This window comes from Lolium perenne, unplaced genomic scaffold (assembly GCF_019359855.2).
Source record: "Lolium perenne isolate Kyuss_39 unplaced genomic scaffold, Kyuss_2.0 unplaced26, whole genome shotgun sequence".
NCBI lineage: Eukaryota > Viridiplantae > Streptophyta > Magnoliopsida > Poales > Poaceae > Lolium > Lolium perenne.
Window position 1 is genome coordinate 72,477 of NW_027248984.1, and position 14,201 is coordinate 86,677.

The 14,201-nt window shown below is 40.3% G+C and overlaps 1 protein-coding gene across 1 annotated transcript in view; it reads left to right on the forward strand.

Moving 5' to 3' along the window:
• The first annotated feature begins 1,337 nt into the window (after positions 1-1,337).
• LOC127334198 (ABC transporter G family member 41) overlaps positions 1,338-14,201 on the forward strand; it is a 30,967-nt gene continuing 18,103 nt past the window's right edge. Inside the window, exons 1-19 of the mRNA XM_051360621.2 lie at positions 1,338-1,906; positions 1,990-2,075; positions 2,167-2,251; positions 2,370-2,529; positions 3,218-3,294; positions 3,525-3,578; positions 3,654-3,744; positions 4,187-4,488; positions 5,130-5,411; positions 6,233-6,546; positions 7,128-7,288; positions 7,419-7,522; positions 7,601-7,754; positions 7,919-8,056; positions 8,142-8,215; positions 8,315-8,647; positions 8,792-9,082; positions 9,713-9,796; positions 11,043-11,176. Of these exons, the coding sequence (XP_051216581.1) occupies positions 1,379-1,906; positions 1,990-2,075; positions 2,167-2,251; positions 2,370-2,529; positions 3,218-3,294; positions 3,525-3,578; positions 3,654-3,744; positions 4,187-4,488; positions 5,130-5,411; positions 6,233-6,546; positions 7,128-7,288; positions 7,419-7,522; positions 7,601-7,754; positions 7,919-8,056; positions 8,142-8,215; positions 8,315-8,647; positions 8,792-9,082; positions 9,713-9,796; positions 11,043-11,176 (3,452 nt within the window). The 5' untranslated portion in view covers positions 1,338-1,378. The remainder of the gene's footprint in view (positions 1,907-1,989; positions 2,076-2,166; positions 2,252-2,369; positions 2,530-3,217; positions 3,295-3,524; positions 3,579-3,653; positions 3,745-4,186; positions 4,489-5,129; positions 5,412-6,232; positions 6,547-7,127; positions 7,289-7,418; positions 7,523-7,600; positions 7,755-7,918; positions 8,057-8,141; positions 8,216-8,314; positions 8,648-8,791; positions 9,083-9,712; positions 9,797-11,042; positions 11,177-14,201) is intronic.

Here is a 14,201-nt window from a genome sequence, read left to right on the forward strand (position 1 = left end):
ATTGATTAACATGATCTCATGGTCTAAGGATTAGATCCCGCAGCCGCTCCATGTGGGCCTGATCTGGCCCGACGACGGAGTTCTGTTGGTGTCTTCGGGTTGGCGGTCATGAGTGCCTTCTCCAGCGGCAATGATATGTGGGTTGGTCGTGACCCTACGGTGCGACTTAATGGCAGAGGCGATCCTTCGTAGGTCGGGGCATGCGGGCTTGGACTTTGTCCTAGCTTGTTCCTGGCAGCTAGGGATGCCAGGGCGGCGGCCCCGGAACATGGAGTTTGTTGGCGGAGGATTTGGCTGCTCGCCAGTAGTTAGGACGCAGGGGCAACATCCCTTGAGTGGCAAAAAAAAATTGTGCTCCGAGTTGGCACGTTTGTTGTAGAGAGAGGTGCCACGACCACTCATGTCCTACCAGAGTTGGTGGTCGGCAGTGAAGCCTACGAAGTGCGACTTCTTGGCTCACGTGGACTAGGGTGTTGGTGCTCCGGGCGAAAGCCTAGCGCTAGCCTTGGGCTGGTGCAGATGATGACCACGCCTTCATACGTCGCTTTTCCTTCCTGAAGGCATTGTCGGGGAACCCCGCCCCTTCCACACCTCAAAGGCCAAGGTATCTTTGGTAGAAAACCGAAACTGTGTTGGAGCGGGAGGTTGCCGCATCCATGTCGCTATCTTCTTGAAGACATGATGTTGAATCGGTCAAAGGATCCAAGGACCCACGAGCAAGGACGGTGCCAGCTAGGGCCATGGCCCTCTATGCCGGAATTTTTCTGAAAGATCCTCTTGATTCCTAAATTTTGTAAATATTGTCTCTATAGCCCCCTCTATGCAATCTTATGTTGAATTGGCCCCATTAAATAATTTTCCTGGCTCCATCCCTGTCCACGAGCTACACGAGCTTGACTTGCTGCAGCTAACACATGTCTTTTTATTCTTCATTAACCTGGTGTCAGTGTTTATCTTTTATTATATGGATCTACTCCTACCGATCATTTTAATGCAAGTGTGAGTTTGCCATCATAGACTTGGGACGTCTTCCTTAACTAGTCCCCACCTTTGAGACCGACACATCATCAGAGGAGGAGCACACATCATCACTGCCTCAAAGTTAATTTGTTGGGCGGCACGCGAGCGCTTAGCTTAGCATCTCTGCACTAGTATTGTCAGTCAGGTGCTACTTTGTCTTGTGTGACGAGGATATGTCAGGTCATTGTACTGGCAGATTCGTATGTTTAAACAAGGAAAATTAGGTCAACGGCATCATAATGAATCAAGCTAGTAGTTGATGGTAAAGACAAAAGGAATACTCAAATTCAGATTGCTTCATCAACTCTACTAATGCAACAAGGGAGGAGGAAGCTAGTAGACTAGACCGAGGGAGGTGATGAGCAGCATGGTGGAGATGGACGAGGAACAAGCCGAGATAGTAGTGGATCACGAATCATCAGAGAAGAAGGAGGCGGCCTCAGCAGCGAGCAGGCTGCAGCTGGCATCGTCGTCGTTGAGGGAGGCACTCTCCTGCACCTCCTCCCTCTCATTGTCCCTGAGAGAACAGCACAACGACGAAGAAGTCGAGCTGAAATGGGCGGCCATCGAGCGGCTGCCAACCTTGGACAGGCTCCACACCTCGCTCCCTCTCCATGCCAAGGCCGATGCCAACGGACTGGAGCCCGTGGACGTGCGGAGCATGGGGGCGGCGGAGCGGCGGGAGCTGGTGCACACCCTCATCGCCGACATCCACAAGGACAACCTCCGCCTGCTACGGCACCAGCGCCGCCGGATGGACAGGGTGGGCGTGCGCCAGCCGACGGTGGAGGTGCGGTGGCGGAACGTGCGCGTGGAGGCGGAATGCCAGGTCGTCGACGGCAAGCCCCTTCCCACGCTCCTCAACTCCGCCATCTCCATGCTCTCCGTAACTCATTAACCCGCCCACTCTTCTCTTCTCTACTGCCACTCGCCACATGTTCGCTCAAATGCCACCGTTGATATCCGCAGATGCTCACCACCATGCTGGGCTTCAAAAGTAACCAGGAAAGGATCCACATCCTCAAAGATGTCACGGGCATCCTCAAACCTTCAAGGTAACCGATCTCCTCGGCATAATCATCTGTCATTTATGTCCTCATCATGGGTATGCAATATCAATCTGTATATGACTACATGTACATGCAGGATGACCTTACTCCTTGGACCCCCTGGCTGCGGTAAAACCACCCTCTTGCTAGCACTTGCAGGAAAGCTCAATAGAAATCTCAAGGTATCCCCATCCCTATCATTTGCTTGCACACGAAGATATATAACAGAGAAAATGCCGTGTGCCACGATTTCACTACTTTGTTTACTCACAACCACATACATATGTATGCATTTCATAGGTAACAGGAGAAATTGACTACAATGGTGTCAAGCTGCAAGATTTCGTTCCGGAGAAGACAGCAGCTTACATTGGCCAGTATGATCTTCATGTCCCTGAGATGACTGTCAGGGAGACGCTCGATTTCTCTGCAAGGTTCCAAGGCGTTGGCAGCAGAGCAGGTAATTAAGCCTATTTTCTTTCTTGGGAGTAGGCCGGTGTTTCTTTTTTTTTCCCAAAATGGGGAGCCCCAGCCTCTGCATTGAAATTGGGAGCAGGCCGGTGTAAGTGTAACTAGAGAGATGACTTTCAGAGCAGGTGCCCAGTGCCCACCCCATCTCGGCAGGTGCTCAGTGCGCACCCCATCTGGACTGTCTATACTGCATCAACATCCTTGCTATCTTTTTTTCCCTATCAAACAACTTGTCATTTTTGTATCTCTCGCACCACACAATCTTTGAACTTGAAATTTGCAGACCACTTAAACATTAAAACTAGAATGTGGGAAACATATTTCGTATTTTTAATGCTATTATGTATATATATTTCAATAATTTATTTTGAATTTTAATATAATTTGAAATTGCAAAAAAATCCAAACTATTTTTCCCTCATTATATTTGTTATTTTTGAGTGAACAGCAAAAATATCAAATCAAAAAATTATATACTTTGAGAGATATAAAAAATAAAATGTCAAAAAATTTGAAGGTGCGCAAAGCGCACCTGCTCTACTCAAGTTTTCCCGTGTAACTTAGAGTTCTTTAAGGGAAGTAAATACCAAAAGGTCATAGTGACCTTACTTACTGGAAAATTTGATATCCCATTCTATCTACTAAACCAAGTGTTGTAAATTTCTTGTATACAACAGAAATCATGAGGGAAGTCATTAAAAGGGAGAAGGAGGCTGGGATCACCCCTGACCCCAACATAGATACGTTCATGAAGGTAAATAGATACTAACCTTTTTCTGTATAATTTTCCAAAGTATCTGAGTGTGTAGATCAGAACCCTTTTCTCTGATCACATTGAAACAAAATTGAAATCACGACCCTTTCCGCCAAAAAAAATTGGCCTGGTTATTTCCTATTGGGTTTTAAAGAAAATAGTATACTAGTGTGCTTATACCCCTAGTAATTGCAGTTGTGACAGTTAAAAACCATGTACACTTTTTACAGGCAGTATGTGTGGAAGGTTTAGAAAGAAGCTTGCAAACAGACTACATTATGAAGGTAATTGTTACTCAAAAAAAATCTAGACCCGTGCATAATACTTCTCATGCGTGTAATCTCTTTCTTGCCTCACAGATCATGGGACTTGACATATGCGCTGATGTACAAGTGGGAAATGCCATGCGACGAGGTATTTCAGGCGGTGAGAAGAAAAGACTAACCACAGGTGAATTTATAACATATCAACTTTCAGGATACTGTCAGTTCAAAAAAGAAACTTTCAGGATACTGTATCTCAATTCTAATCTTAATTTTTTAAAACATAAATAAGTAATAACTGTGCAATCTGTTGACTAAAATTTATTAACTGCATGTCGAAACTTATATACGTTTCATTTCGTCATCAATGTTTCCAGTACTTTCTTATGGCCATAAACTATGATAATCTTGTCACACCTAAGCTGACAGCAGGGGTAGGGTAAATCACAAATTTCTATTGTGATGAAAGCACACAAGCCACCCTAATAGACGAATCAACTTAGCAGTATTTTCTCCCATTTCTATAGTCTAATCCTAAGCTCGATTTTGGTCTATATGGTACGAGTAAAATAAAATTAATTCGATGCTGGATGCTTACTTTTTCACTTGTAAAAATGTCTTACAATCAGGAGAGATGATGGTAGGACCCTCAAAAGCTCTATTCATGGATGAAATATCAACTGGGCTGGACACTTCGACCACCTTCCAAATTGTTTCTTGCCTCCAACAGCTAGCTCATATATCAGAGTCTACTATACTGGTCTCACTCCTTCAACCAGCACCAGAGACATACGAACTTTTTGATGATATTATCTTGATGGCTGAAGGACAGATCGTATACCATGGATCTAGGAATCGCATTATGAGTTTCTTTGAATCATGTGGATTTAAGTGCCCCGAAAGAAAAGGGGGCGCTGACTTTCTTCAAGAGGTATTTACCAAAATAATAATGTGCATAGTCTGACACCATGACTCATTACTGAATTGCTTATGTAAAAAAGCACCAATAGAAACTAGGAGTTTTTAAGGAGGAATCTAGAAGTTCATGTAAGGCATCTTGGCTTGGTTCGGTTAGCCTGTCGTCTAATAATCCACATGGAACCTTGACTTAACTTAAACATCAAGACATGCGGCACCTGGCGTTCAAATTTGAGCCTCTCTAGTTCTTGTGTGAAACTTTACTGGATTTATGTGCAGTCGTTTGGTGACTATCTAATAACACAACTGGATATTTTATGTTTCAAGAGTAGTGAAAATAGCAATCCTTTTGAAGAGATATGCTTGAAGTTACACATATAATTTTAATGTACATTCCACAAAATCAAACTTTGTTAGAATAAACGAGTTTTAGTTAGAACGTAGCAATCCTAGCCACAAGTTTTTGTTCTAACTATCAAAAATTTGAATGACGTGGTACCTCTATTAGGACCCATGTATATTGCTTTTAGTATATAATAGAAGGTAGATAGATTAACTGGGTGTAGATTATGATAACCTGAGTTTGTCTTCCTTATTTGTAAACTAGCTTGCCATCATAAAGTAATTCACCCCTCAAAACTTGTGTGTATATAGGTCTTGTCAAAAAATGATCAACAGCAATACTGGAGCCTTGCCGAAGAAACATATAATTTTGTTACAGTTGACCAATTCTGCAATAAGTTCAAAGCATCGCAAAGTGGACAGGATCTTGCTGAGGAGCTTTTGAAGCCGTATGACGAATCGAAAGGACATAAGAATGCCCTTTCCTTCAGCATCTACTCGTTATCCAAGTGGGATCTCCTCAAGGCATGTTTTGCACGGGAGCTCCTTCTTATGAAAAGGAATGCCTTCCTCTATATAACAAAAGCCATTCAGGTAAGCAAGTAGATCTGTAACCTAGTTTTACAGTTCTATGCCAAACTTCACAAGCTATTTATTTATGTGTGCAAGTTGAGTTCTAGTCCGTACGCACAATCTTCATATTACACGCATTGTGCTCTCGTGTTACTATGGCAGTCTCAGTAAAGCCTTATGACTAAAAATTGAGATCAGTTTGGTCATAAAATAATTGAGACCCTTAAAGTTGTATCATCATATGCTATATATATTGATTTTATTTTTTGAATTTTCACCGGGGTAGGGAGAACACCCTCCATCTGAATTTTCATTCTAAATGGCCCAAAGCCTCTACAAGTATTACACACATATGCATGTGGCCATCGCAGAACGGGGGCGGGAGGGGGGGGGGGGGGGGGTACAACTTAAGGTGTGCTCAAATGCAAAATATTGTAGGAATTAGGAACTGATGTACTTAAGACACTTTACATGGATTTGTAGCCATTATGCACAAGTTTCTTCTACAGAGGAAGAACATTGAACTGTCGGACTACATGGAAGGCCACAAAGCAGTATGCGAAACATTTTAGCCATTATGGAACTTTCCCTGCATGCAGCATCTTAATGTCTTTTCCTAAAAAATGCAGCATCTTAATATACAATCAGTGCGCAACATGAGGACTTCAATGCTTTGTGTGCTTATATCATTACCTCTACTAGTCTATAGTATCAGAGCTATAGTGTTTTTGGCTGGAGTATTTCTTATAGTGCTCTTTCTAAAATCGATTGATTTTACAGTAAAGTTTGCATTTTTCTCAACATGAACACCATAAGTTAGCATACTACATATTTCACTGCAGCTTGGAGTAATCGCTCTTATTGCTGGGACAGTATTTCTGCGCACACGTATGGGTGTTGACAGAGTTCATGCTAACTATTATATGAGTTCACTCTTCTATGCGCTCCTCCTGCTGGTAGTGAATGGTTTCCCTGAGCTGGCCATGGCAATTAATAGACTCCCAGTCTTCTACAAACAGCGAGACTACTACTTCTATCCTGCATGGGCTTATGCAATACCATCTTTTATCCTAAAGATTCCAGTCTCTTTAGTTGAGTCAGTAGTTTGGACATCAATATCCTACTACTTGATTGGCTATACTCCGGAAGCATCCAGGTAAAACTACAATAAGATTTTAAAAACTAGCTACTAGTGGGAAGGAAGCTCCAACTCAACAACAACATTTTCTGCTACCATCCAGAAGTTATCAACATTAACACTTAATTCATTCAGAGTATGTTATTTTTTTTAAATGGATTCAGAATATGATCATCCTAGTGAAAAATATAACATTGTTTGTACTGGATCTTGTATTCAAATATACTCCTTCCATTCCATATTACTCCACATATTAGGTTTGGTCAAAGTCAAGCTTTGTAATGTTTGACCAAATGGATAGGACAAAATATCAACATATACAATACAAAATGTGTATAATACAAAAGTATGTACTATTGCGGTTCTAACAATATTGATTAGATATTGTACATTTTAATACGTTTTCCTATAAAATTAATCAATCTTTGAAACATTTGACTTTGACCAAACCTTATGTGCGGAGTAATATGGAACAAAGGGAGTATAATTCCCTTGTCTTACACTTCATTTACTTCTCTTTTGGATTTTCTTTCCACAAAACCTAGTGTTTCCATATGCAATACTTACTTGGTGCTAACATGCATCATTCTTGTGTTTAGATTTTTTGGTCATCTCCTTGTCCTCTTCCTCATCCACACCGTGTCACTATCAATGTTTCGATGTGTCGCCTCATACTTTCAAACAGTGGTGGTTAGTTCAGTTGGTGGTACGATGACTTTTGTAGCCATCCTTCTGTTTGGGGGTTTCATAATTCCTCGCCGTAAGACATTCCCTTATTTTCATAAATTTCATATTGCTAGCAAGAGATGAGTCCTACTTTCTTGCAAAAGTATGTTGTACTCAACTATGAAACAAACATCACTAACGTTTTCAGTGCCTTGTTGCTACAGAATTTCTTCCTAATTGGCTAAAATGGGGATTTTGGCTCTCTCCATTATCATACGGTGAGATAGGCTTAACTGGAAATGAGTTTTTGGCACCAAGATGGTTGGAGGTACATTCTGGCATACCAGGTCTGAGTTTATTGTAAACAGTTGCACAGTCAAACGAGACTAAATTTCCATGTTGATAGATCACTGTATCTGGTGTAACACTTGGAAGGAGAATACTAATGGATCAAGGGCTAGACTTCTCCAGCTACTTCTACTGGATCTCAGTTGGAGCACTGATTGGATTCATATTATTGTTCAATGCGGGCTTTGCTATTGGCTTGACTATTAAAAACCGTAAGTTCTTAACTTTCATTAAGCTAAGCAATTTAAATACTTCTAATATCAAATTATAAATAAATCATATGCTGGAGAAAAATAACATCTGAGGTGGGGCAAACATATCTCCATTCAGAAGAAGATATTGTTTTCTCTGTTCTTACCTCCTATGAGCCTCTCAGCTCCAGGAACTTCTCGAGCTATTATCTCTCGCAATAGATCTAACACATTTGATGGAAGAGACCAACATATGTCCAAGGTTATGGATAATGGGATGCCTAAGTTACAAGTAGAAACTGCTTCGACGCCTAATAGGACTGGTTGGTTCAATTGTACACGATGCAAATAAACACAAGTCCTACTGTCAATGGGGATATAGCTAATCAGTAATTAAATCTTGTGCAGGGAGGATGGTATTGCCTTTCACACCCCTTATAATGACATTCCAGGATGTCAACTACTACGTAGACACCCCTGTGGTAATTCTCACGTAGCTTGAACATCTATGAACACATGATGGAGAACTTAGAATCATACCAAGGGATGATCAGTAATATGTAAGTATTTCCTTCTTGCAGAAAATGAGGGAGCATGGTTACATGGAAAGGAAACTACAACTACTCCACAATATCACTGGAGCATTCCAGCCAGGTGTTCTCTCGGCACTCATGGGGGTTACTGGAGCTGGAAAAACAACACTCCTTGATGTTCTTGCTGGAAGGAAAACAGGCGGTGTTATTGAAGGGGATATAAGAATAGGAGGTTATCCTAAAATTCAGCAAACTTTTGCTAGGATATCAGGCTACTGTGAACAAACTGATGTTCATTCCCCCCAAATCACAGTGGGCGAGTCAGTAGCATATTCAGCCTGGTTGCGCCTTCCACCAGAAATTGATTCGAAAACAAGAAATGTGAGCTCTATGTTGTCGTATCAAAATAAAACTTACATTTATGCAAATCTATATGAAAAGAATAAAAGCGTAGCATACAGTATTTGCATAGGTGCTTCAAACAATTGAGATGAGTGTGAGCTCACCATATTTCTTTCCCCACAGGAATTTGTCAATGAAGTTCTTGAAACAATCGAGCTAGACGAAAATAGAGATTCTTTGGTTGGAGTACGAGGGGTAAATGGACTATCAACAGAGCAACGTAAACGGCTCACTGTTGCAGTTGAACTCGTGGCTAACCCTTCAATTATATTCATGGATGAGCCAACATCAGGCTTGGACGCAAGGGCAGCTGCTATTGTCATGCGTGCAGTGAAGAACGTTGCAGACACAGGTCGAACAGTTGTGTGCACCATTCACCAACCAAGTATCGAGATATTTGAGGCATTTGATGAGGTAACTATACATATATATCCTTCTCCAAGATTCTCTCTATAGGAATTACTATGATAGTTTTAAACTGTAAATAATCTAGAATTGGTTCATCACATATATATAGTATTATAAGTCGATTATTTGGAGAAATATATCAAAATCCAGTTAATTAATGTTAGGCCCTTGCGAACTGAAAGTTATCAAACCATATTAACTGGTTACTTAGCTAACCCCAAGACTGAAACCAGATCTCTGTTGCACCACCATGTTAAAATGAGCTGACATTTTCATTCATGGGGTAAAATTTTAGATTAATTGGATATATGAGAGGAATATATCTAGTACGCTTATCTAGGTAGGGTTTAAATGATAACAGTGAGAACAGCTGCATGCAATTTTCATTTATAGGTGTTAAAGTTCTATAAGAAATCAGACTCTACTTTTAAATATACATGTGTGTATTTTACTATTTTCTAATCTATAACTGTCCAATCGTGTGGGCAATACAGCTAATTTCATCCAATCAATAAAAGAATCAGCTAGTTCCATGTAAATTTGGTGTACATTATTGACTGTAAACTCCTTAACCAAAGCAACTCCATATAGAAGTGAGTTACCGTATTCACTAATTATCTTACATCATATATGTAGTTGATGCTGATGAAAAGGGGTGGAGAGTTGATCTATGCTGGGCCACTTGGACACCTTTCGTGTGACATCATACACTATTTTCAGGTAATTAGTAATACTAACTCTTCCTTACATAAAAGGTGTTGGTTCAATGAAATGAAGCACAAAGGTCCTTTGCGTTTTCTCGAAAAAATGCAGATATGATTTTTATCGTCCATTTATATGTGATATAACTATAAGTCAGTCTGAACCTATCGTTTGCATTAAACAAGCCTAAGTAGATTTTGTTTACACCTTTTATGTATTTTTCAAGTTGTGTGTTTTTCTGGACCCATTCCTTATTTTCATGATTTGTGATGTACATAGCAAGTGGCAAGAAATACTATCATTGTTGCACTGTTTTAATTTCTGATGTACGTTGGTTCAGACTCAGTACACCCCCCGCCTTACATTTCTCCCAGTTGCTATGTTGCACATGTTAGAACTGTATATATTTCCGATGCATAGCCGTGTAGTGTCCCTGTAGTATAAGTGGTTTTCTGCATATCTACCACACATGTACGAGTATATTATATATATTCGCCAATGGCCTCATGGAGTACAAATCCCGACTGTTTCTGGTCTCCCAAACAACTTATCTTACTAAGCTCATGCGACTCCACCCTTGAATTATAGATCAATTCCTGCTGCCCCCGCCCCTGTCATGGATTGAATCCTGCTACTCCCCCAATTGGATCACGCATATCCAAATCGTCCACGTCCACCGTCTCGTAAGCCCACATTCGCCGCCTTAGCTGCAGGCAGCAACAACCTATGAACCTCGTCCGGCTCCATGCTGCTTCTTGTTGGGACACTGGGAACCAGCATATCCACAAGCCCGTCAAGCGCTGGCAACTGCGTCGGTAGCGGCATATTGAAGAAGACACAACAGTCATTTTTAGCTGAGTTTTAATCACAAATAAATAAATAATAGACTATCATGCCCTTAATTATGAAGGGGTATGGAGCAATCTCAACTGTCGCTGTGTTTGAATTTGGGGAGGAGGGGGGGGGGGGGGGGGGGGGTGTTGATGCTTCTTTCATCACACTTGCAGAATCATGCGGTTACCCCACAATATGTGCCTCCAGAGTTACATTAGCAGATTTCTTCATGAAGGCCGGTCTTGTTGATTCACCTTGTGTTTTTTGGGGTGTTAGAGTTGTATATACTTTCAATGTATTTTTCCTATTGTATAAGGGGTTTTCCACATAGTGTATATATATCGGCCTATGCTCTATGATCTCATTGAAATATAAGTTGCATATTTCCTCACAACATAGAATGGTGAATTAATTTTCTTTGTTCTTCTAGGCAATACCTGGGGTACCCAGGATCAAGGACAACTACAACCCATCAACGTGGATGCTAGAAGCTACTTCTACATCTATGGAACTTCAGCTGGGAGTAGATTTTGCACATATGTACAGAGAATCATCAATTTCCAAGTAAGTTTTGAAAAATCAGCTCAGTTAGCTCTAGTGCCTGAACAATCTTAATTATTATGTCTACATGATGAATTTTTTTTTCGAAATGGGTGTATGCCCCGGCTTCTGCATCGTGACGATGCACACAGCCCTTTATTAAGCAAAAAAGTTCTGAGTATCAAAAATTACAAGGCACGCTTTATCAAGGATTGATACAACAATCAATCCATGAAAGAAACTCAAAAGAAGAAAGACTACATATCAACATAGCCTTCTAGAATGACGCCAACCAGCCTGGCACAAGATATCCTGAGCGACCATCAGGAGCCGTGTGCATCCAGAAACCATGGCATCCCGTTGTCCCACCGGAGATAGTAGAGCCCAAAGTTGGACCAATGGGAGACCATATGAATAACCTGCAAGAAATGAAATGAAGGTTTTTTATTAAAAATCATATCATTCCTGATCCTCCAAATAGATCAACATAAAGCAACAACCCCAATCCGGATGTATGCCTTAGATTGTCTATCTACTCCATTTAACCAATTACCAAACATATTGGTAATATTGGTGGGAGATGGAAGATCAAAAGTAAAGTTCACCGTACGCCATAAGAGTTTAACTAAGGGGCATTCAATAAAAAGGTGTTGAATGGTCTCCTGTTCCCCACAGAAGACACATTTTGTACACCCATTCCAATGCCGTTTAACTAAATTATCTTTGGTTAACAAAACCTTATTACTCAAGAACCACATGCAAATTTTATTTTTTAGCAGAATTTTCACCTTCCAAAGATATTTTCTCAGAAAAGGGGTATGATCACACATAAGATCTTCATACATCGACTTTACTGTAAACAGACCATTAGACGACAAGTTCCAAACAAAACGATCCTCTTCGTCGTTTAACTGTACCATCATCAGTTTTCTACATAGCTGCATCCATGAAGTCCATTTATTACCATTTAAAATTCTCCGAAAAGTAATATTCATCGGCGTCTGACCTAGTACTTGAGCAACTTTGACATTCTTATGATGCATAATATTATATAACGACGGATATTGTTGGGCCAAAGAAGTCTTACCTAACCAGGTATCTTCCCAAAAGCGAGTACTGCTACCATTACCCACTTTGAAGAAACCCCTAGAAAAAAACTCCTGTTTGACCTCCATTATACCTTTCCAAAATGGGGAGTCAGTAGGTTTCGCTTGAACCTCCGATAATGTCTTATGACTTAGGTATTTATTATGTAATAATTCTTGCCATACTCCTTCCTCATTAATAAGTTTAAAAAGCCACTTACTCAAACATCTGTTTTTTATTTCCAGAACTTCAATACCTAATCTCCCTTGATCTTTAGGTCTACAAACTATGTTCCATTTTGTAAGCCGGTATTTTCTTTTGTTTTCATCGGACTGCCAAAAAAATCTTGATCTATAGAAGTCCAAACGTTTCCTGACCCCAACAGGTATTTGCAGGAAAGACAACATAAACATCGGTAAGCTAGTTAATACTGAATTAATAAGAACTAACCTATCACCATAGGATAGTAACTTCCCTTTCCAGCATCCTAATTTACTCTCAAACCGTGTTTCTACCGGATACCATTCAGAGTTCTTGAGTTTCTTGTAATTGATTGGAATACCTAAATATCTAAAGGGAAGTTGTCCAGCATCACATCCAAAAATCTTTTTATACTGGATCTCCTCCTCCTTAGCCTTTCCAAAACAAAAAATCTCACTCTTATGAAAATTAATCTTGAGTCCCGATAATTCTTCAAAGAGACATAGAATTAATTTCATATTAACAGCTTTGCTCAAGTCATGCTCCAAAAAAAGAATTGTATCATCAGCGTATTGTAGTATAGAGAGACCTCCCTCAACTAAATGCGGAATAAGTCCTCCAACTTGACCATCCTCTTTGGCACGTTCAATTAAGATGGCAAGCATATCCACTACAATATTAAAAAGTATCGGAGACAGCGGGTCTCCTTGCCTTAGGCCTTTTCTTGTCTGGAAATAATGACCAATGTCATCATTCACCTTAACTCCAACACTACCACCTTGGACGAATTGTTTCACTAGCCTACTCCATTCTGGAGCAAAACCTTTCATCCTTAGTGTTTGTTGTAAAAAAAGGCCATTTCACCTTGTCATATGCTTTTTCGAAATCGATCTTAAATAACACCTCATCCATCTTCTTCGTATGTAGCTCATGAATTGTTTCATGAAGTATTACCACCCCTTCCAAAATATCCTACCTGACATGAAGGCTGATTGAGTCGGCTTAATGACTCTCGGGGCAATCCCCGATATGCGATTAGTACCAACTTTAGTGAATATTTTGAAACAGACATTAAGTAGACAAATAGGTCTATATTGGTGAATTTGAACCGCATTTTCTTTTTTGGGTAGTAATGTGATAACCCCGAAATTCAGTTTATAAAGGGGCAAATCCCCATTAGAAAACTGTGAAAATAAGGCCATCTGATCAGTCTTTATTACTCCCCAAAATTTCTGGTAGAACTCAGCGGGAAACCCATCAGGCCCCGGCGCTTTGTTCAGTTCCATCTGAGAAATCGCTTGAAAAACCTCCTCTTCAGTAAAAGGGGCCGTCAAAATTTCATTCTCAATTGGTGAAATTTGCGTAATATCATGTAACTCCGTTTCATTTAATGTAATATTTGTTGGATTGGGTTCTCCAAATAATTTCTTATAGAACTCCGTCATATAAACTTTTAGATTATCTTCCCCAACAATAGTCCCCTCTTGCTGTTCAAGTTGGAAGATTTTCTTCTTTCGGTGTTTACCATTAGCTATTAAGTGAAAATATCTTGTATTATTACCCCCTTTCTGAATATGCTTAACCTTCGCTCTTTGGGCCCATTTGGATTCCTCATCTCTTCTTAATTATCATTCGCTTTTTTAATTCCTCTCTTTAATTTATATTCAAAATATTTGTTTAGGCTTTCACGTCCAGCTTGTCGATGATATTCAATAATCGCTCTTTTTCTTTCTTATACCTTCCACTTTGGTTCTTTGCCCAA